Here is a 24297-nt window from a genome sequence, read left to right on the forward strand (position 1 = left end):
ATGACAACTTTGTTTTTGTTTATTACAGTGGCCTTGGTTACATTGTTGGCTCTAAAGTGACAAGTGCGGCCTCTGGAGACTGGCGTTGGGCCTTTCGGGTAAGTAATAGGTCGGAGGGATCTTGTGGACAAACTGTGAATCTGAACTATAACTCCTATATGGTTTTAAAGGGATTCTGCCAGTAGGTTTTTATTATTTAATCTGAGAGCAGGGATTCTGTAGGGACAGAGAACCTGATTCCTGCGATGTGTCACATATTGCTCCTTCTAGTTGTTTAGAAAAAAAAATACTGTTTTATCAGCAGGAAATTATGAGGAGGGGACTAGTTGTCTCATGCCACGTAGTCCTCCTCCTCTGTGTAACCCCTCCCCACCACTGATTGGTAGCTTTCTGCCTATGTACAGTGTACATAGGGGGGTACATTTTTTAAACAATTTTTTATGGGGATCATAGACACCCTTGCCAAAAAATTGATTGGCTGTAGCAGCACGGAATACGTTAACCCTGGTGATCTAGTGTCAGTGGATGATGAGCTGTGGAGGAAGGCCTCATTAAAAGTATGCCCAATTTAAAGGAGCGGGTCTCCTAGACCTGAAATGCCCATACTCAAAGTGTATGGGCTGCCTGACCAACATTTCCACATGGGGGTAAATTTAAAAAAAAAAATTAATCAAACAATAGTGTTTACTGTTTTGAACTAGGGTAACACACAGGAAAAAAAAGGAGAATGGAAGCCTCAAAAGCACACTTTGTAGTAGCACACAGATAGATGAGGCGGGTCACGGAATTATCACACTGTAAAAAAATTTTTGTTTTAACCAAAATAGTGTATAGACCTAGAGTATTAGACAGACCAAAAATTGGAATGTATGCATGTAAAAAAACTATTTTTACACCATACATAAAACGGCCGTCGGACGGAGATAACAGACTGTTTCAATATGTGGCCTGTATTTTTCAAAATTTTCAAACCACAAAATACTGTATAAACCAAGGGTATCAGATAGTGTTGAGCATTCCGATACTGCAAGTATCGGGTATCGGCCGATACTTGCTGTATCGGAATTCCGATACCGAGATCCGATATTTTTGTGATATCGGGTATCAGTATCGAAACAACATTAATGTAAAAATGTGTAAAAGAGAGAATTAAAATAAAAAATATTGCTATACTCACCTCTCCGACGCAGCCTGCACCTTACCGAGGGAAGCGGCAGCGTTCTTTGTTTAAAATTCGCGCTTTTCTTTCCTTTACGTGAGTCCCGGCTTGTGATTGGTTGCGTGCCGCCCATGTGACCGGGACGCAACCAATCACAGCAAGCCGTGACGTAATTTCAGGTCCTTCAGGATTTTAAAATTACGTTCCGGCGTTGTGATTGGTTGCGTCGCAGTCACATGGGAGACGCAACCAATCACAGCAAGCCGTGACGTAATTTCAGGTCCTTAAGGATTTTAAAATTACGTCCCGGCTTTGTGATTGGTCCGCGTCCCGGCAACATGGCCGCCATTACCAATCACAAGCCGTGACGTCACGGGAGGCTGGACACGCGCGCTTTTTAAAATGGGCGCGTGTCCAGCCTCCCGTGACGTCCCGGCTTGTGATTGGTTGCGCCGCGGTCAACCAATCACAAGCCGGGAGGCTGGACACGCGCCCATTTTAAAATTTTAAAATGCGCGCGTGTCCAGCCTCCCGGCTTGTGATTGGTTGACCGCGGCGCAACCAATCACAAGCCGGGACGTCACGGGAGGCTGGACACGCGCCCATTTTAAAAAGCGCGCGTGTCCAGCCTCCCGTGACGTCACGGCTTGTGATTGGTTAATGGCGGCCATGTTGCCGGGACGCGGACCAATCACAGCAAGCCATGACGTAATTTCGTCACGGCTTGCTGTGATTGGTCCGCGTCCCGGCAACATGGCCGCCCTGACCAATCACAAGCCGGGACTTCACGTAACCAAGTAAAAGCGCGAATTTTAAACAAACAACGCTGCCGGTTCCCTCGCTGAGGTCCAGGCTGCGTCGGACAGGTGACTATAGCGATATTTTTTATTTTAATTCTTTCTTTTACACATTTATATGGATCCCAGGGCCTGAAGGAGAGTTTCCTCTCCTTCAGACCCTGGGAACCATCAGGAATACCGTCCGATACTTGAGTCCCATTGACTTGTATTGGTATCGGGTATCGGTATCGGATTGGATCCGATACTTTGCCGGTATCGGCCGATACTTTCCGATACCGATACTTTCAAGTATCGGACGGTATCGCTCAACACTAGTATCAGACCAAAAACTGGAATGTATGGCTGAAAAGACAAGATTTGAAGACCACAGATAGACCAGATGTGTGACTGAGATAACAGACTGTTTCAATATGTGGGATGTATTTTTAAAAATGTAAAAAACCACAAAATACTGTAAACACTAAGGGTATCAGACCAAAAACTTGAATGTATGGCTGAAAAGCCAAGATTTGAAGACTACTGATAAACCAGTCTTGTGACTGAGATAACAGACTGTTTCAATATGTGGGATGTATTTTTTAAATTTTAAAAACCACAAAATACTGTATACACTTAGGGTAGCAGTCTAGCAGACCAAAAAATGCAATGTATGCCTGCAAAGCAAGGATTTGGACACCACAGATACACCGTGTGTCTGAAGGAGATAACAGAGTGATCAAAATGTGTTCTTGATTTTTTCTGGCCCACCAAAATTGTGTCCATAAGTAGGCTATGACACTAAAATAAAACATTTGGTGTACTAAAATTGTACAAACATTTCCCCATGGGGGGTACATTTAAAAAAAATATTTTATGGGCATCACAGACACCCTTTCCAAAAATTGGACTGGCTATAGCAGCACCAAACCCGTTAACCCTGGTGACCTAGTGAGGAGACATAATGATCAATCATACTGAAATAAAAATGAATAAAGGATGTGAATCCACCTATGAAAGAAAATAACAAAAGGGAGGGGTGAACACAGGTTCATAGATATGAAGCCAGAATGTGTCCAACGAGATATGTTGGTCCCTAGCAACAGCTCAGAGACAGGGATAAAAATAAAAATATAATAGTATTTCAAAAATGTTTAGATTGGAGAGGTATACACTAGGTCATAAGAGGATGGTCCAGAGATAGGAAAAATGGAAAGATCATGTGGAATACATGGTGGATAAGTGACTGGAAGCATTATCCGTTATCCAACCACTAACCGCTTCACACTGCTCTGGCTTCCATAGTGGTGTGCTGCGGTCCCGTAGAAACAGGAAGGTCGAGACAGAAGATGTGGGTCTTTGTTGTGGCCCACTTTTAGCTTGGCCACAGCCTCGTCCTCTGCATGCACCATCAGCATCACACATCCACTTCCCTGTCCCTTGCCTTGCCTATTTTAAATGGACTACTGAAATATTTGTAAAGCTCAACACAAATGGATTTATTGGGAGAAAAATTATATGTGATCAGTATGCCTGAAAAGCAAGTATTTGGAGACCACAGATACACCGAACGTCTGACGGAGATAACATACAGTACATTTAATTTATTTATTATATTTTTTAAACCAAAAATAACGAGTAGACCAAGGCTAGCAGACCAAAAAATACAAGGTATGCCTGCAAAGCACGGATTTTGACACCACTGATAGAGCAGGCGTCAGCCAGAGATAACAGACTGATCAAAATTATCAGAATTTTTGGGGCACACCAAAATTATGTCAACAAGTTGGCTATGACAAAAAAAAAATGGAGTACTAAAATTGTAAGATATTTAGCACAATGATATGCGATGCGTGTGGCGTACAACTCACAGTGAACTTTAGCTAAATATTTTTGTGCCAGCTGCAGATTTTAGGGCAGCAAAATGGTGTCAAAAATGTTGTAAGACACTACCAAATATTACATAGTACCACAACCAAAAAGGACAGATTTTTTGGCGCACTCACATCTGATGCCTGGGACCAAAAAGGAATAGTAAAAAAATTAGATTTTCACGCTCTTCTATTGCAATGGTCTGGCTGTAGTCTGCAGCGTGACCAAGCAAATAAATGTAGAAGAAAGGGGGCTATGGATTGCTTTAGAATAAAAGGCGCAGGTGTAAGATGCAAAAAAAAAATTGCCACAGATAATTGCAGCTAGGTATATATTAAATAAGCAGCAGCAGAAGACAGTTCTGGAGCGTTGGGAGGGATGCAGTGAGAGCTATGTACTCCCATACAGTGCCTGCAGGCCTTGCACTGATGTGGATATGTGCACATAGAATCCCCTGCCTACCTAGCGCTGCAATCTCGGGACCCCCGAATTAGCCCTAAAAAGGACTGTTGGTTTCTCAGGATTTGTGGATGGAACACTACCACACTAACTAACAAAAGAAAGAATGTGACCCTATCTCAGCAGCAGCTCTCCCTACACTCGCTAAGTATGGAGCAGAATGTGGCGAGCAGGGAGGCGCCAGGTCTCTTATAGAGCTGATGACGCTGTGCGGCAGCCAATCACTGTAATAGCACAACAAAGATGGCTGCGGCATTACAGTGCATGGCAGACAATCCCTGCAATGTCATCTAAAGAGGGGCAGAATTGCAGGGTGGAGACCCGAGCTCCCGCCGAATAATCCTGGAAATACTCGGTGCTCGCCGAGTACACCGAGCATAGTGATACTCGGGCGAGTACCGAGTAGTGGGGAGCATGTTCGCTCATAACTACTGATGACACCTTTGTATATGTAACATGTGATGTCTCCTTCTTCATCTACACAGATCTCCCCTGCTCTGGGCATGATAGGAGTCCTGCTCATACTTGTGTTTGTAAAAGAACCGACCAGAGGAGCAACAGGAGGAAATAACAGCAAACCGCCGAGCTCCAAAACATGGACTTCAGATCTAAATCAACTCCGTAAAAAGTAGGTGTTTTCTGTGCACTGATTGATGTCACTGATCCACCCCATGACTTCTGCGTTATTTACATGTTTTTTCCCTTTTCACTTTCTGCAGCCGAAGTTTTCTGTTTTGCACACTTGGGATGATGAGTGTAAAGTTTGTGGCCGGAGCCATCGGCTTCCACGCTCTCACTTTCCTGAAGCGTGCCCGGGACGCCATTCAGCCATGTCAGACTGAAGTCTGCGACTATAACGACAGGTACAAGTTTACAAACTTTGATTTGACAATCACTGGTGTGAGTTTAATATTCCCCCTACCCCAGTTTAATATTTAAAAAAATATTTATATTTCAAATGATTATTATATCAAATTATTTACATATCATTAATTCAAGCTCCTTAACTAATCTTGTTACTACTTTTCTTTGCAGTCTGATTTTTGGTGGAGTTATGGTCACCGCTGGCATCTGTGGAGTTGTCTCAGGAGCGAAGATAGCCAAAATATACAGGAAGACCAACCCTCGTGCCGACCCGGAAGTGTGTGGGGCTGGCATGCTCTGCTCCGCCATTTTCCTGTTCTTGGCTATATTTATGGGAAACATCAGTCTGGTGGCCACTTATGTAAGTACCTGATGTGTAGATTGCTTTCATTCTCTTACTGGGTCTCGGAAATAGGACGGATGTAATGAGCAGTAGAAATCATAGACTGTGGCGGGTGCACTGTATGAATGTATGGAAGCTGGGGTGGATGAATGGATTAAAAAGACAAAACCTATAGAGGATAGGAAAGTGTGTAAGAAACAAACGTCCATATATGTATTGTTCTTTATCTCTGCAGGTGTGTTTATTTTTCGGAATCTTATGTCTGACACTGAACTGCGCCGTTGTGGCTGATATTCGCCTGGTGAGTGGAGAAAAGCGCCAAACTTAGCACAACTAAAATTATATTATGTATTCAGCCCGTATGTTCTGTTTCACCAATCAATGCCCCTTAACCCCTTAGTGACAGGGCCAAATGCCCCTTAATCCTGGCTGTATCCAAGCGTTTGTTGGATAATTCCCAATTAAACTCCAAAATAGACTTAGCACAAGAAGATTAAAAACTTCTCTAATGAAATCTCAGTCCACAACGCGTTTCTGGGCTTCTTTTCCAATCCTGGCTGACTGTGCTCTTTCCTTCTGTTTCATGTATGTTCACTTTGCCAATGTTCTCTTAACTTGCCGCATCCAGTGACTTCCTTCTGCTCACTCAGAATATTCTCTTGTTTCAGTATGTGGTATCTCCTGCAAGCCGATCAACAGCAGAGGCCATATTTATGATAGGGGCCGACCTGCTTGGGGAAGCCGGAAGCGCCTATTTCATCGGGCGGGTAAGTAACTGTTACATATTTTCACATCACTTTAAGGCTACATTCACACATCTTTTTCCATTTGTACATCCTAGGAAGATAGATTGTTAAAGTTGGAAGTGACCTCCAGGGTCATCATGTTCAACCCCCTGCTCAATGCAGGATTCACTAAACCATCTCAGACAAGATGTCTGTCAAGTCTCTGTTTGAAGACTTCCATTAAAGGAGAACTCACCACCTCTCGTAGCTGCCTGTTCCACTCATTGATTACCCTCATTGTCAAAAACTTTTTTCTAATATCTAATCTGTATCGTCTCCCTTTCAGTTTCACTCCATTGTTTCTCGTGTTTCCATGTGCAAATGAGAATAAGGATGATCCCTCTACACTATGACATCCCTTCAGATATTTGTAGACATCTATTAAGTCTCCTCTTAGCCTTTTTTTTTTGCACGATAAACATTCTCAGATCCTTTAACCATTCCTCGTAGGACATACTTTGCAGTCTGCTCACAATCCTGGTAGCTCTTCTCTGAACTTGCTCCAGTTTTCAATGTTTCTTGTAAAATGTGTTGCCTAGAACTGGACACATTATTCTATATGAGGACTGACCTAAGAGGAGTAGAGGGGGATAATTACTTCACGTGATCTAGACTCTATGCTTCTCTTAATGCATCCTAGAACCGCGTTTGCCTTTTTTTGCTACTGTATCACACTGTTAACTCATGTGCAGTCTGTGATCTATTAGTATACCCAAGTCTTTTTTCCAAACGTGCTGTTGCTTAGTTCTATTCCTCCCATTTTGTAAATGGAATTTTAGTTTTTCTTGCCCACATGTAGAATCTTGCATTTCTCCATGTTAAATATAATTCTATTAGCCCCTGCCATTATTCAAGTTTATCTAGTCCTTCAGAATGCATTCTCTGTCTTCTCTAGTGTTAGCTATTCCTCCTAGCTTTTAATTGTCTGCAAATTTCATCAGTTTACCTTCAGTTCCCTTATCTAGAGCCTTTATAAAAATGTTGCACAGCACTGAAGCCAGGAAAGAGCCTTGTGGTACCCCACTTGAATCACTCTTCCAATTGGATGTGCTACCTTTTATTGCCACTCTTTGAGTATGATCACTGAAACAGTTATGAATCCACCTAACCGTAGCCTTGTCAATCTCATACTTGGTAATTTTTTCAATAAGGATTGTATGAGATACTTTATCAAATGCTTTGTTGAAGTCAAGATATACTATATCTACCACATCTCCCTTATCCACCCAGTGATTCCATCATAGAAGGAAATTAGATTAGTCTGTCATGACTTGTTTGCTACAAACCCATACTGGCTCTTGTTAATTACTGTATTGTTATCTAAGTACATACATGCTGTTTAATAATTTGTTCAAAGATCTTTCTCAGTCTCTGAGATCAAAGACACAAGGAGTTTTTAAAACACTTGTTTGTATGGATCAAGAAAAAGACGGACAACACACAGACATGTACAGGGGATGTGACTGTAGCCGCATCATGAGGTCTGATTGGTACAGTACCTTATGTAACGCTGTATTATTGTGGTGGTCTCCATTTCTACATAAAGTATCCTAACAGATATATACAGATGTAGCTGCGTTAAATGAACTAGCGAGTCTCGCTGTGGCCTAATCATAGCATACTTAAAAGGGTTCACCAGGATTATTTTTTGTTTACTATGGGCCTAAGAACTAGCAGGCATGTAGTTGCTAAATACCTGTCTGTAGTGCCCGGTACGCACTGATCTCTGCCGACGCAGAGTGCTCTTACCTCCGATTCAGCGGCTTCCGCTGATGTCACATCGACATAGCAGCATCTTCTCTTCCACTCTGATCTGTTGATGCAGAGTGGTTGCTGATGTCATGGTGATTGTCAGCTGGCTCCATGCTACCTAACTACGGGGAGCTAGCTGTCCATCAGCATGGCCTCAGCACTCACGCCCTGTTAACAGAGCAGTCCGGAAGAAGAAGAGCTGCTCTGTTGATGTAGAGCAGCTGAATCAGTGGCAGGAGTGGTCTGTGATGGCTCTGAGCCTGCGCCAGGTAGAACAAGCAGGTAACTGCCTGTCGTAGCAACTACCTCACGTGCCCATTCGTTTTTAGGCTAATAGTAAAAAAAATAGTCCTGAATAACCACTTTAAGCAATTAGATAATTTATTAGGTGGTCATATTTAGCAAAATGAACAATTGCGCTTAGGAATGTTGTGTCCTGCAAATAAATGTTCATGGCGTAACGATCATTTATTGTGCGAATTCTACAGGTACCTTCACACTGAACAACTTAACAACGATAACGATAGCGATCCGTGACGTTGCAGCGTCCTGGATAGTGATATCGTTGAGTTTGACAGGCAGCAGCGATCTGGATCCTGCTGTGATATCGCTGGTCGGAGCAAGAAGTCCAGTGTTTGACAGCAAAAGCAATGATGCCAGCAATGTTTTACAATGGTAACCAGGGTAAATATCGGGTTACTAAGCGCAGGGCCGCACTTAGTAACCCGATATTTACCCTGGTTACCATTGTAAAAGTAAAAAAAAAAACAGTACATACTCACCTTCTGATGTCTGTCACGTCCCCCGGCATCCGCGCTGCTGCTCAGAGCTTCCTGCACTGAATGTGTCAGTGCCGGACGTAATGCAAAGCACAGAGGTGACGTCACCGCTGTGCTTTAGGGCCGGTGCTTACAGTGCAGGGAAGCGGACGCCGGGGGACGTGACAGACACCGGAATGTAAGTATGTAGTGTTTGTTTTTTTTTACATTTACACTGGTAACCAGGGTAAACATCTGGTTACTAAGGGCGGCCCTGCGCTTAGTAACCCGATGTTTACCCTAGTTACCCGGGGACTTCGGCATCGTTGGTCGCTGGAGAGCTGTCTGTGTGACAGCTCTCCAGCGACCACACAACGACGAAACAGCGACGCTGCAGCGATCGGCATCGTTGTCTATATCGCTGCAGCGTCGCTTAATGTGACGGTACCTTTACTCTGCAGACATTCAGGACATACAAGCAGTATCCATACACATACATTACCCAGCAGGACTATACATGGAAGCTATGCACCAGCAAACTATTCTTATCTGTGTGCACAGCAGGAGACCTCCAAAGATAAGATGGCCTGGAGTGATGTCATAGATCATCTGCTGAGGGAGGATGTCACATCAGTCCTGTCTCTAGACAGTGTGTAGTGCTGGGGCTGCAGAAACTGGAACCAGTGCTGTTCATGGTTTGGAGGATGGAGCTCCTCCACTATCTGCAGTGAGGCACCTTCTCATTCTATGAACACCATTGTTATCCATTGACTGCTGTCAGTGTTTATGTGTCCAGACAATTATGTTTTTTTCTACTTTCATTAACCACACAACTATTTATTTCATCATATCTTCAGATATCCGACCGCATCAACCTTCAAAATCCAGACTCGGATCTATGGAAGTTCCGCAGTTTGCAGTACGCCCTCATGGTTTGTCCCTTTATCGTGGCTATCGGAGGAGGATTCTTTTTTGCATGTGCCTGCTTTATTGAAGAAGATCGTAAGAAGGCAGAGACAGAGTCTGAAGGTTCGTGCACAAATATGTTCATTATCCACTCATATCTCCTGCAGAATTTGGATTAGCATTAGCTCCATAATCAGTAACTGTAATACCCAGCATCTGTATAATACATCTATCTCCATAACAAAGCGCCATAACATAAGATTAACAAAGCTCCATAACTAAATATGCATATGTGTTAACCTGATATAAATTCTGCTCTTCTTCTGAATCTGGCGTTGTTTGTCTTTTGTTCTCGTATCTCCCCATTCCTGATATATATATCTCCCTGTATATTTATCAAGCAATTTAGCCAACTAAGCATGATCATCAAGATATTTCTCAAAAAGAGAAAAATTTAGAGGGTCACGCCCACTTGAAAAAAAATACTAGATTTATATAAAGGGAGAATTGAGAACCCCAGGAATAAAGGACGAGTAACGATAGTTTCAGAAGAATGACGGCATTTAGAACAGGTGAAAAAAATAGTGAAATGTCCGGTCATCTTGTTCAATGGTTTTATTTAACATTTCCAAATTTTACACCAATAATAATGTTAGCAAGGAGTATAAATTGGGGAGGGAGAAAAAGGGAAGAATGGGGTAACAATGCGAAGTTACAGGAAAGAAAGTAAAGTCAAGGCTGCTCATTATTATTAGGAGTAAACAGACTATTATAATATTGCAATTTGTACATAATATTTATAAACATTTAATTTTGTATATATATGGTACATTTTGGTAATACACCTACTTTAGTTTTTAAGTTGTGGGTTTAGCCTGTGTTAAAACAAAAACACTTACATCATGACACTCATCCAACTAAATATGTTTAAAAAAAACATTTTTACCTAAGCACAAAGTTGAACTTATATATTGTGCGTTGATGCCCCTTCCATTACTTCTGAAAATTATTTGCTTCCATTTTGTTGCAATTAAAAGTTTAATCACCCAAAAAATGTAACAATAGATATGTTGAAATTTGGGTGGGATTTCATCTACATCTTGTCATAATACTGCTAATTATGGAGTAATATTGGGTTTAGAAATTCATAGGAGTAAGTTCAAAGTTTAATGCAAATGTTAGGTTTAATGCTTTACTGTATATAGAGATAACCCTTCTGCATTATTTTGTATAAAATCATTTTTTAATCCTGTTTCTATTTCTTCTTTATAGATTGTGTCCTGCAGGAGGTAATAGTTGCATCTCCATAAATTAGATTTTTTTAAGGCTGGACCTGAGGAAAACTTAAAGGTAAGATAAGATAGGAATGGTCAGACTATGTCTTTTGACCAATAGTCACTTTTTACATTTTTGATAAGGAAATTATATTTGTGTGAACCAAATCGATTCTAGACAGAGTTTTACGTCTGTCGGAGAAGTGTGTGACCTGTCTTGAAGAGACACCAAAATACATCATATAGTTCTTGTTTATTTAGCCAATAGTCTAATATTTGGGATAGTTATCCTGTCTGAGCAGTCGAGTCTAAGGCTATGTGCACACTCTGCGGTGTGCTCTGCGGGTTCTCCCACAGCGGAATTGATAAATCTGCAGGGCAAACCCGCTGCGGTTATCCCTGCAGATTTATCGCGGTTAGTTTTGCGGTTTCCGCTGCGGGTTTACTCCTATACTATTGATGCTGCATATGCAGCAATATGCAGCATCAATAGTAATGTTAAAAATAATAAAAGTTGATTATACTCACCCTCCGATGTCCGGATCTCCTCGGCGCTGCACTCGGCGGCCGGTTCCAGAGATGCTGTGCCGAGAAGGACCCTTCGTGACGTCACGGCCATGTGACCGCGGCGTCATCACAGTCATGTGACCGCGACGTCACCGCAGGTCCTTCTCGGCACAGCAACTCTGACCGGACGGCCGCGTGCAGCGCTGAGAGGTGAGTATAACATCATTTTTTATTTTAATTCTTTTTTTTTTTTTACACTATTTATGCTTCCCAGGGCCTGGAGGAGAGTCTCCTCTCCTCCACCCCGGGAAGGAACCGCGCATTATCCGCTTACTTCCCGCAACGTGGGCACAGCCCCATGCGGGAAGTAAGCGGTTCAATGCATTCCTATGGGTGCAGAATCGCCGCGATTCTGCACAAAGAAGTGACATGCTGCGGATTGTAAACCACTGCGTTTCTGCGCGGTTTTTCCCGCAGCATGTGCACTGCGGTTTGCGGTTTCCATAGGGTTTACATGTTAATGTAAACGCTATGGAAACTGCTGCGGACCCGCAGCATCAAAATCGCCGCGGATCCGCGGTAAAAAACGCGAAGTGTGCACATGGCCTAAGTAACCATTTGGATCGATCAATGTTAAAATCACCAAAAAGTAACAAATCTCCCTTCTGGAGTTTGTTGACAGCCATCTCTATATGAATGGGGGGGGGGGGGGTATAGTCCTAACCCAAGAATAAGCAAATCTCAATTATCTTAAATATTTTCTCACAAGGCGATAATTCAGTAACCAGGAGCACATTGCGTGCCACTAATATATGATATCCAGTTGTTCCATCTTCAGTCATAACCAGTCATATTTATTATTTCTGCAGATCACTATTCCCAGAGAAAGGCCTGAGTTTGATCCGTCAATGAATATGGAATACAGCCAGATGTGATGAATCTTCTACAAGACAAAAACATGTCAGAAAAAAAGAGACAGATTCCGGGCTCGGTCTCTGTTCTCATGTATGGACATTTCACTTACTGGACTTTCCGCAGTCAGGACGTACTCACGGAATAATGTGAGTTTCCTGCTGCAAAAAAGAGGCAGATTCCGGGCTCGGTCTCTGTTCTCACCTATGGACATTTCACTTACTGGATTTTCCGCAGTCAGATGTACTCACGGAATAATGTGAGTTTCCTGCTGCAAAAAAAGAGGCAGATTCCGGGCTCGGTCTCTGTTCTCACCTATGGACATTTCACTTACTGGATTTTCCGCAGTCAGACGTACTCACGGACTGATGTGAGTTTCCTGCTGCAAAAAAGAGGCAGATTCCGGGCTCGGTCTCTGTTCTCACTTATGGACATTTCACTTACTGGACTTTCCGCAGTCAGACGTACTCACGGAATAATGTGAGTTTCCTGCTGCAAAAAAGAGGCAGATTCCGGGCTCGGTCTCTGTTCTCACCTATGGACATTTCACTTACTGGACTTTCCGCAGTCAGACGTACTCACGGAATAATGTGAGTTTCCTGCTGCAAAAAAAGAGACAGATTCCGGGCTCGGTCTCTGTTCTCACTTATGGACATTTCACTTACTGGATTTTCCGCAGTCAGACGTACTCACGGAATAATGTGAGTTTCCTGCTGCAAAAAAGAGACAGATTCCGGGCTCGGTCTCTGTTCTCACTTATGGACATTTCACTTACTGGACTTTCCGCAGTCAGGACGTACTCACGGAATAATGTGAGTTTCCTGCTGCATGAAGAGGCAGATTCCAGGCTCGGTCTCTGTTCTCACTCACGGACATGTCAGACATACTCACGGAATAATGTGAGTTTCCTGATGCATAAAGAGGCAGATTCCGGGCTCGGTTTCTGTTCTCGATATTTACCAGACTTTTCATGCTGAGAAGTGACTTCTATATCAAGTTATGTCTTTGTCATAAGGCCTATCATAATTAGGGCCACACTGAAGACTATTGGGCAACACGGTGGCTCAGTGGTTAGCACTGTTGCTTTGCAGTGCTAGGGTCCAAACCCAACCAAAGAAAACAACTGCAAGGAGTTTGTATGTTCTCCTCGTGATTGCGTGGGTTTCCTCCGGGTTCTCCGGTTTCCTCCCACACTCCAAATACATACTGACAGGAAATTGATAAATAAACAATTGAATATTATTCCAACTATTATTGAGAATTCTTATCTTTGACACCTTGAATGAAGTTAATAGTCAGTATGATGACACAGCTGTGTACCTGAGCCTCTGTATGGATCTTCACAGTGCTCAATAGAGTCAAGTAGTGGTCAACCCAACAAATCATTGGAGCCTCATATATGATCCTTGATTCCTCCCCAGGTCCACACTTTACATTCCATGTCCTGAGCCCACATATGTGGTCAGTCCTTCATTATGGTAAATGGAAAATACATACAGAAAAAAACAATGAAAGGTCTAACACCTTACTGGCCTATGACATATATACTATTACTTCATGGGCACGTGGGATTTAACATGAACTCTGCTGTTATTATGGCAATAGGGCTGTGCAGGCTTAGCAGCTGAGCCCGTACTTCAAGGAGTGAGTACCAGCTCCTCACTGCCGAGCTCAGTGCTGGCAGCGATCCCCACAGGTTAACCCTTTAGATGCAGCGGTGAATGGAGACCGCCACATCTAGATGGTGGACAGAAGGAGAGGGAAGGTGCTCCCTCTGTATCTTCATTAGCACCCTCTTATAATCACGGTGTGCTGATGGCTATTATGATTAGCCGAGACCGAACAACAGCTTCTGGATCTACCAATAATGGAAGCCTATTAGACCCTGGTATCATGTACACAATTAACATGGAGTATAGAGTCCCTAGTATAATTCAAAAGAATATCTTTATTAATCATTCAAAGGTATATATAGAGATACAAGAACATGTAGTAATGGAAAGTCATTACTGAAGCAAGGGTTGTGTAGAAAAGAGTGAATGTCACATGTGGTAAAGGGGCGCAAAGAGCAGCAGCAGATAATATATATCAATATAAAGTGCTAGTGGTTCAGTGCCTTACATATAAGAATGTATGAGGATGCAAAAGGGTTTATGGCATTATATCTGCTCTTTTAATAGAGTCATAGCTGTAAATCTAAAGGATATATAACAAACCGTGTGCAGAATTATTAGGCAAGTTGTATTTTAGAGGATTATTTTTATTATTGATCAACAACTATGTTCTCAATCAACCCAAAAGACTCATAAATATCAAAGCTTAATATTTTTGGAAGTTGGAGTGGTTTTTTTTAGATTTGGCTATCTTAGGAGGATATCGGTTTGTGCAGGTAACTATTACTGTGCAGAATTATTAGGCAACTTAATAAAAACCAAATATGTTCCCATCTCACTTGTTTGTTTTCACCAAGTAAACCATAATAACTGCACAAAATTTAGGAATAAACATTTCTGATATGCAAAAACAAAACTCCCCAAAATTAGTGACCAATATAGCCACCTTTCTTTATGATGACACTCAGCATCCTTCCATCCATAGATTCTGTCAGTTGCTTGATCTGTTTACGATTAACATTGCATGCAGCAGCCACCAGAGCCTCCCAGTCACTGTTCCGAGAGGTGTACTGTTTTCCCTCCTTGTAGATCTCACATTTTATGAGGGACCACAGGTTCTCTATGGGGCTCAGATCAAGTAAACAAGGGGGCCATGTCATTATTTTTTCTTCTTTGAGACCTTTACTGGCCAGCCACGCTGGGGCGTAGTTGGAGGCATGTGATGAAGCATTGTCCTGCATGAAAATCATGTTTTTCTTGGACGATACCGACTTTTTCCTGTACCACTGCTTGAAGAAGTTGTCTACTAGAAACTGGCAGTATGTCGGGAAGTTGAGCTTCACTCCATCCTCAACCCGAAAAGGTCCCACAAGTTCATCTTTGATGATACCAGCCCATACCAGGACCCCACCTCCACCTTGCTGGCGTCTGAGTCGGAGTGGAGCTCTCTGCCCTTTACTGATCCAGCCTCTGGCCCATCCATCTGGCCCATCAAGAGTCACTCTCATTTCATCAGTCCATAAAACCTTTGAAGAGTTAGTCTTAAGATATTTCTTGGCCCATTCTTGACATTTTATCTTATGTTTCTTGTTCAAAGGAGGTCGTTTTTCAGCCTTCCTTACCTTGGCCATGTCCCTGAGTATGGCACACCTTGTGCTTTTTGTTACTCCAATAACGTTGCAGCTGTGAAATATGGCAAAACTGGTGGCAAATGGCATCTTCGCAGCTTCACGCTTGATTTTCCACAATTCATGGGCAGTTATTTTGCACCTTTTTTGCCCACCACGCTTCTTGCGACCCTGTTGGCTATTTGCCATGAAACACTTGATTGTTCGGTGATCACGCTTCAAAAGTTTGGCAATTTCAAGACTGCTGCATCCCTCTGCAAGACATCTCACAATTTTGGACTTTTCGGAGCCCATCAAATCGCTCTTCTGACCCATTTTGCCAAAGGAAAGGAAGTTGCCTAATAATTAAGCACACCTTATATAGGGTTTTGATGTCATTAGACAACACCCCTCCTCATTACAGAGATGCACATCACCTGATTTACTTAATTGGTAGTTGGCTCTCAAGCCTGAACAGCTTGGAGTAGGACAACATGTATAAAACGTATTATGTGATCAAAATACAACTACCGTAGCCTAATAATTCTGCACACAGTGTAATTATAACAATTGCATCCATGAATATATCTACAAAAGGCTCATACCCATTGTTACCCAAATGCGACACCACGCAAATAGCCCCAACACGCGCTTCGCATTGGCTTTCTCAGGTGGCCATAGATGGAAGTGTGTCTCAGCTATTCTTTACATAATTCCCATCACAGGTGTGCAAACTATTGATCTTACATGTGGCGCATGTGTCACATTGTCCGCCAGGGAAGTTGCATCCCATCCGGCCGCCCATGACGATGCGGGTCACGGGGAACTCCCCAATGACGTCATGTCTCGCACGTGTCATAATCAGGCGCCACAAGTGATGCTTCAGTGTGCAAGACGTTGGAGACATGCGCACAGATAATTTCCTGTCCAGAAATACAGGGAGCGCCTATCCGATAACATGGGTACCATATTAGGTATGAGCAAGAAAGGGCAGATATGTAACATTGCACACATGATCCACAAAAAGAAGACATTTATAAAGATTTGACAATCTAGAATTATGAATAATCGCTATAGCAGTGTACACAATGCAAAGTAAGTAAAGTGACAAAAATAGGAAAGGGTACTACAAATCTCAGTTTTATTTAAAGTGACAGTGCATATAAGACAAATAAAACACAAACATACCACATTTCATAAATTACATAAACCGCATGTAGGAATAATGAAGTTAATACATACATATATAAAAGAATAAAAAAAATGTGCAACTAAACAAAAACAACTGACTATATCTAGGGCCATACAGAATTCATGATTGTAGCGACATAATCTTTAGTTCACTCCAATACATCCCTTGCTTGGTGAGGATGAACCTGGTATATGGTAGATGCTTTTATAGGAACAAAATCAATTATATACCTTGTCACACAATTAAACATTGGAAAACAAAAGAAACACAAATTAAAATCAATCCAGAGACTACATATTCTTATAAAAAAGAAATGAAGCTCAGTTGTTCATGAAGACCCGCCGGCACCATAGTGTCCAAAACCGAAATCCATCGGCACTCCCTTTGTGCAAGAATACGTTCAGCATCCCCACCCCCAATCTCAAAATGTATTCTGTCAGTTCCCCAGATTTTAAGTTCATTGGGGCTACAATTGTGGAAGGAATTAAAATGTCGCTGGATAATTGTTAAAGTGCCAGAGTCATCCACATCGCAGATGGCCACGATATCGCTTACTTGTTCACATGTTCTCACGTGTAACTCCTGAGACGTGAATCCAGTATAGATCGGATTGCACGTACATCGGGCATAATATATCATGTGTGTTACTACAGGTGATGTGGTCCTTAGTTTTAAATTCTCTGAGGCCGTCCGATGATGTAAATGATACAGATCGGACCAAGTTCCTACATGCCACCAAGTCACCACAGGGAAAGAAACCTGTTCTCTCGTTCCCTGCATTAAAGATGTTTTGAGGTTTAGTCACATAATGGCTGTTGCACTTGATATCTTGGAGATGTTTGGGGAGGACGGAACTGGTCATAAGTATTTGCCAATGTCGATTCAGGATGGTGCACATGGTATTCCATTGATGATCATACGCTGAAATAAAGCGTATTCCTGCGTCATTTATTTTCTTGTCTTAGATGCCAATAAATCATTTCTTGATGCGCTTTTATCCCTCAAGTATCCCTTCTTTATTCTCCTCTTCCTGCACCCACGGTCTCTGAATCTCTGCCCAAAGTCCACCGCCTGCTTCTCAAATAAATCATCTGATGTACAAATTCTCCTAGCCCAGAGGAACTTACCTCCAAGAATGGCCTTGATGGTCAAGCTCAGGTGTGCCGATGAAGCATGTAATAACGCATTCACTGAGGTCTGCTGACGATACATGTCTATGTATGGACCCATTTCTTTGTATCCTGAGCTCCACATCTAGGAAGGATATTACTTGATGGTCATAAGTATAGGTGAGCGATGTTGGAGCTGTTGTGGTTCAATACTGATATCAAAGTGTGCAGATCATTGGCAGAAGAGCCTTGCCTAATAAAAAGAATATCATCAGTAGAACTAAAACATCCAAGGATCTGGGGGCGGTGTGTGCATCATCTGGAAATATTTCCCTTTCCCAGTAACCGAGAAATAGATTAGGATACGATGGTGCACACGCCGCCCGCATTGCTATACCATGTTTCTGTTAAAAGAAACGATCCTTGAATGTAAAAAAATTATGAGTCAGTGTGAATCAGAACAGCCCCAACACCAGCTCCCTTGTATCAGCCTCTAGATTGCTTGCCTCTAGAATGAATTGTGAAGCTTCGAGTTCATCTTCATGGACGATGCTAGTATACAGCGAATCGACATCCGTCGTGACCAGGAACATGTCAGAATCCAAAAATAGACCATCTAGCTGCAGGACGTCCATAGTGTCTCTGACAAAGGAGAGCAATGTCTCCACCTGTGGCTTTAAATGATGTTCTATGAACTGAGATAGGAGATTGAATAGCCCTCCAATGGCAGACACAATCGTATGTCCCGGGGGTAAGCAGGATTCTTGTGGACCTTGGACAGGAGATAGAAGGTGGGGATAACCTGGAAGTTAACTGCTAGTTCCTCAAGTGTTTTTTTTATATATAATCCCCTCTCAAAATCCCACTCCAGAATATACATTAATTTCTCTCTGAATGACGGCAGAGGATTCTCAGTTAGTTGGGTATATGTGTCTTTATTCCGCAATTATTTAAAAGCCTCACGCTCGTACTTCTCCATCGGCCATATCGCCATGTCACCACCTTATCCGCAGGTTTAATGACCACATCATCAAGTGATCTCAATTCTTCCTGTGTCCTTCGTTGGTGTGGGGTGAGATTATCCCTTTTTCTATTGTTTTTAATTGATTTGAAATCATCTGTCACCAGTTTAGTGAATATATCAACCTGTGGACACAACGACAAGGGGGGAAACGTGGTGGATTTGGTAAGAATGGAAGGTAAAGAAATACCTGTTAGTCCTGAATTGGACTCACTTTCCAATTCCTCAAGAGTGCCGATAGCCTCTTGCTCTGTAACAGCCAAATCAGAGGATGATTTGGAGCGCAGTTTTTTCAATACTAGTTTCCTTGAAAACAAATGAAGGTCCTTCAGGGCTGTGAAAAAAATCTAAATAATTACGTGGAGAAAAAGAGAGGCCAAGACCCAACCACACCTTTTGTGATTCATAGATATGGTGTGAGGAAAAAAAAACATGTTTGTTTTGCCTTTGTGTCATTCTGAGGGGAGACTGTTGGAGCGCCCCCACTGCCGCAGGGCCGAGGGGCACCCGGTACCGGGCCTCTGAGTCTCTGCTCTGGGGTTGTCACGGTGGCTAGACCCGGTCCGTGACCCTGCTCAGGGGCATCCAATATAAATGGGTAGCTGTTCGGTGTGAGGTGTAAGGTGCAATCAATCACACGGACACAGGGGTGCCGTCTCTTTACCTCTTTACTGAAGGCTTCTGGGTCCTCAGTCCGGAATCCGGTTAACCGAGCTGCGCAAGTCCGGCCGGTCCAATGGCACGTCCAGAGTTCTCTTTACAGGTGGAAATCTGTGCCTACCTTCCAGCGCTAGTGTGTTGTGGTCCTCCCCTGCTGTCCCCACAACTGTTGTGTCTGTTTCTCGTGTTCCCTCACAACTCGATTCTGATGTTCTTCTTCGTCCCCAGATGTTAAGATTAGGATGCACCCGTATGACGGGGAGGCTCGGAGCTCTTCCGGGACTCAAGCGTCGCCCCACTCCTGTTGTTACCCCCCCTGTGTCTTCCTAGGTCAATTGGGTGAGACAGCCCGCCTCTAACTGTCCTGCCGTAGGTTTGAAGTCTGGCTTGGAACCTAGTACTTCCTCGGCGTTCCGGCCACCGGTTATGCGCCTCAGTAGGATGTTGCCTCGTCTTACAGCACGACTCCTACTGGTATTCTCCTTGTTGCGTTGATCTCGTTTCTCACTCAGCACAATATATCTCGCTTCTTGTCCTTTCTTAGGGCACCGCCGCTATACTGTGCAGGCACGGTCCCGTAGCATTCTCTCTGGTTGCCAGGCCTCTGTCAGGATCCCACCCCTGACAGGGACCTCTCTGAATCTTCCCCCACAACACCCTCTGCCACAAGGTGTTGCCTGGTTCCAACCCAGTCAGCTTTCTTTTTTAACTTCCTGCCTAACCCCCAGTTTTACCAGACTGTGAGGAGTGGCCTAATGAATAGTACCCTTAGCTCCCCCTGGAGGCCAGACTGTGAAATGTATTGGTGTATGTGATACCTGGTCAGATGAACTCCTTCAGTGCCATCAGACGTAACATCACTCCCCTTAGTGGCAGAGCGACATTACTGCAACGACCAGGACTCTGGGGCGCTGCACTTCCCCCCGGTTAAATCCAGTACTCCTGGAGTGGGAAGAAAACAACAATACATGTCAGCAAAAAGACATACAATTTTAGAAATGCAGTAACAATAAGCAAATTTGAACAGAGCTTCCCTTTATGGGAGGTGAGGACACTTGAACGTTACAAACATGGTTAAATATTATAAGCAACATGCTATAAATAACTTCTTACCCAACCGGGTATTCTACTTAGTGCAAACTTTGAATAATAATTTAACATTGCCTTTAAGGACGTACACGCTCAATCCACTAAAGACTTTCTTATAAAACATTATAATACTAAGCAACTTTTCTGCATTCTCTTACTTCAAGTCTGCAGGACCGCCTGTCCTAACTGCTCCAGGCCTGCTGCCTCTCCTTTCTATACAGGACCGCCCCTTTCCGCCCGGGCCTTCTGCCTTTTCAACTACTATGCACAGTATAGAACTTATCATCCAACTTTCAGTTCAAGATCACTGAGCCATCTCGGTATGGCTCCTAGGAGGACTCACTAACTAACCCCGTACGGGTCCACTTTCTGTCCTCATTCTTCTAACAACATTATTAAACAGTTCTCACAATTAACTAGTTGGCTACATTTAACTTTTTCATACCAGCATTATTACTTTTCTTTTTAAGACATTATTGCCATCTGTCTTAAGGCAATACCATTCCTAAGTGCAACAGGTGAACGTTCCCTTTAAGAGGGAACCAGGTCTCTATAAAATAGTGCAACTGCTCAAGCTGCAAGTCTGTTCGCAGTAAGGACTCCGGTGCTGTTTCCAGGAACAGTTTCTTCGCAAAGAGTCCTTTCCTTGAGTAAAACCAGTAGAGAGCACCCTTAAGAAGGTGCAAACTATTTACAATATCAGTTTGTGAATCATTCACCGTCCATGATTTGGCAGTCTCTTGATAACGGGGAAAAAATAGAAAACAAACAAAAGCAATTGGGATCCCGGGTCAACAAAGGGATCCCTTTAAGAGTTAACCCTGGACGGGTTTTAGCAGCAAAATCAGGAAAACAGTTAGATGAACTATATACATTTTATGAAGCATTCTTGCTTACTCAGTTTCTTGCGGAGCAGGATGCGGTCTTGGTCCCGAGTCTCCGACTGAGGCAGTGTCAGTATCCATGGTTGGTCTCAGGTGCCGTCAGATCACCCGGTGTCTGGACTTGAAGGCTAACCCTGCTTGCAAGTTCGGTAGCCGCTACAAGGCGTACGGTGGTGATAGTAACAAGATCTGTCACGTCTAGATCAGTCACGGTCGGGGCAACAGGTGACGCTCCCTCAGGCTCACATCGTTGGACATTCCGAGCACACCATCCTTGTGCATTCCGGTGGCGGGTGTAGGTCACCTGATCCCCCCTTCGCAATGGGTCACCATTTCGGCTGCAGCATGGAGTTTTCACGTTGTAACTAGTGACGAAGACGTCAGTCGGTAGTCCCGGTTCCTGAATGGCGCCCCAACCCCTTCTCGGGTGGAATGCCAGCACTGTTCCCCGCTTTAGCTCATCTTTCCTGCCGTGCGCAGACTTTCTGCGGTGCATTTTTGACATATCAGAGTGTTCGGTCTCGTTTCGGTCTTTCCAATGTAGGATCAAACATTGTTTATACTGTTCCCAAGTGAGTACAGCAAGGGTGAGGCCTTCCCCTTGAGCTCCATCCGGCTCGTTCCAGGGGGTGTCCCACCGGAGGATCACCCCGTCTTGGCCCACGTCTATGGGTTCTCCCATCTTGGTCGGTAGTGGAGGTACCAGCTTCCCCATCATGTCGGGGGTGAGGATCACCCGCTCAACCGAGAAGAGGCGGTTACTGTTGGGATGAGGAGCGGTCGCGGGATCGGTCAGGGGGGCAGGATCGGTCGGGGGAGCAGGGACGCTTCCCATACCTGCGTCTGATGTGATTCCACCGATGTCGATCCGTTCTGTTGACGAGGACACTGGAGTCGGCTGCAGCCCTCCAAGGCAGCCTCCTGATGCGGCTCCGCTCTCCATGGCTCCTCCTCTGCTGGTTCCGAGGTCGGGATAGGTAGGCTCAGCTCCGCTGCCGGCGGCTCCAAGGAGTTCAGATCCTTCCGCTGCGGTGGACACGGGTCCGTCTCTGGTGGTTGAGGGCAAGCCGGGAACACTTCGCCGTCGCTCGGGCACTTGCTGATCATCATCGCTGTCCGGCATTCGGTGGCAGTGAATGCACCTGGCTCCGCCATTTCTCCGAGGTCGAGCTCCTTCTTCATCCCGTTCCCGCCGTTGCAAGTCGGGGGGCGGTCCTCCTCCGCTGCTGGGCAGGTCGTCATCTCGCAGCAGAAGTCGGAGGGGGCGGTCGCTACTTCTGGCGCCGCTTTGGTAGTCTCCTCCCATGGCACGCCCTTCTTCTCCCTCCGTGCTTCCTGTGGCGCTGCAATGGCGGCGTTTTTTTTTTTTTTTGGCGGGAACTTTTGGCAATGCACAGTCTTTCCAATAAAGCACAGTCCAAGCACTATAAATCACAGTTCCAAGGCACACATGACCTGATTCTTCAGGCTTAAGTAGATCCTGTTCGTGACGCCAAGTTGGAGCGCCCCCACTGCCGCAGGGCCGAGGGGCACCCGGTACCGGGCCTCTGAGTCTCTGCTCTGGGGTTGTCACGGTGGCTAGACTCGGTCCGTGACCCTGCTCAGGGGCGTCCAATATAAATGGGTAGCTGTTCGGTGTGAGGTGTAAGGCGCAATCAATCACACGGACACAGGGGTGCAGTCTCTTTACCTCTTTACTGAAGGCTTCTGGGTCCTCAGTCCGGAATCCGGTTAACCGAGCTGCGGAAGTCCGGCCGGTCCAATGGCACGTCCAGAGTTCTCTTTACAGGTGGAAATCTGTGCCTACCTTCCAGCGCTAGTGTGTTGTGGTCCTCCCCTGCTGTGCTTACGGGATAGTCCCCACAACTGTTGTGTCTGTTTCTCGTGTTCCCTCACAACTCGATTCTGATGTTCTTCTTCGTCCCCAGATGTTAAGATTACGATGCACCCGTATTACGGGGAGGCTCGGAGCTCTTCCGGGACTCAAGCGTCGCCCCATTCCTGTTGTTACCCCCCTGTGTCTTCCTAGGTCAATTGGGTGAGACAGCCCGCCTCTAACTGACTGTCCTGCCGTAGGTTTGAAGTCTGGCTTGGAACCTAGTACTTCCTCGGCGTTCCGGCCACCGGTTATGCGCCTCAGTAGGATGTTGCCTCGTCTTACAGCACGACTCCTACTGGTATTCTCCTTGTTGCGTTGATCTCGTTTCTCACTCAGCACAATATATCTCGCTTCTTGTCCTTTCTTAGGGCACCGCCGCTATTCTGTGCAGGCACGGTCCCGTAGCATTCTCTCTGGTTGCCAGGCCTCTGTCAGGATCCCACCCCTGACAAGGACCTCTCTGAATCTTCCCCCACAACACCCTCTGCCACAAGGTGTTGCCTGGTTCCAACCCAGTCAGCTTTCTTTTTTAACTTCCTGCCTAACCCCCAGTTTTACCAGACTGTGAGGAGTGGCCTAATGAATAGTACCCTTAGCTCCCCCTGGAGGCCAGACTGTGAAATGTATTGGTGTATGTGATACCTGGTCAGATGAACTCCTTCAGTGCCATCAGACGTAACATCACTCCCCTTAGTGGCAGAGCGACATTACTGCAACGACCAGGACTCTGGGGCGCTGCACTGTCATCTTCTGTTTTTGGTTATTTCTTCCAGTACTAAACCGGTTATCCTTATTATGGTCCCTTCTATCCCGTAGAGGTTTCACATTATTGCTGTTTGGTGCTTTTTCTTCCACAGAGGATACAGATGAGAAAGA

General features: G+C 44.4%; 1 protein-coding gene across 1 annotated transcript in view; it reads left to right on the forward strand.

The window, feature by feature from the left end:
- The window catches only part of LOC143806670 (protein spinster homolog 1-like), a 35160-nt gene extending 21489 nt beyond the window's left edge, over nt 1–13671 (forward strand). The window contains exons 6-14 of the mRNA XM_077287466.1: nt 29–98; nt 4752–4894; nt 4986–5129; nt 5302–5491; nt 5709–5774; nt 6142–6240; nt 9626–9797; nt 10947–11024; nt 12325–13671. Of these exons, the coding sequence (XP_077143581.1) occupies nt 29–98; nt 4752–4894; nt 4986–5129; nt 5302–5491; nt 5709–5774; nt 6142–6240; nt 9626–9797; nt 10947–10984 (922 nt within the window). The 3' untranslated portion in view covers nt 10985–11024; nt 12325–13671. The remainder of the gene's footprint in view (nt 1–28; nt 99–4751; nt 4895–4985; nt 5130–5301; nt 5492–5708; nt 5775–6141; nt 6241–9625; nt 9798–10946; nt 11025–12324) is intronic.
- The last annotated feature ends 10626 nt before the right edge of the window (nt 13672–24297 follow it).

Source organism: Ranitomeya variabilis, chromosome 2, assembly GCF_051348905.1.
Source record: "Ranitomeya variabilis isolate aRanVar5 chromosome 2, aRanVar5.hap1, whole genome shotgun sequence".
NCBI classification, from domain to species: Eukaryota; Metazoa; Chordata; class Amphibia; order Anura; family Dendrobatidae; genus Ranitomeya; species Ranitomeya variabilis.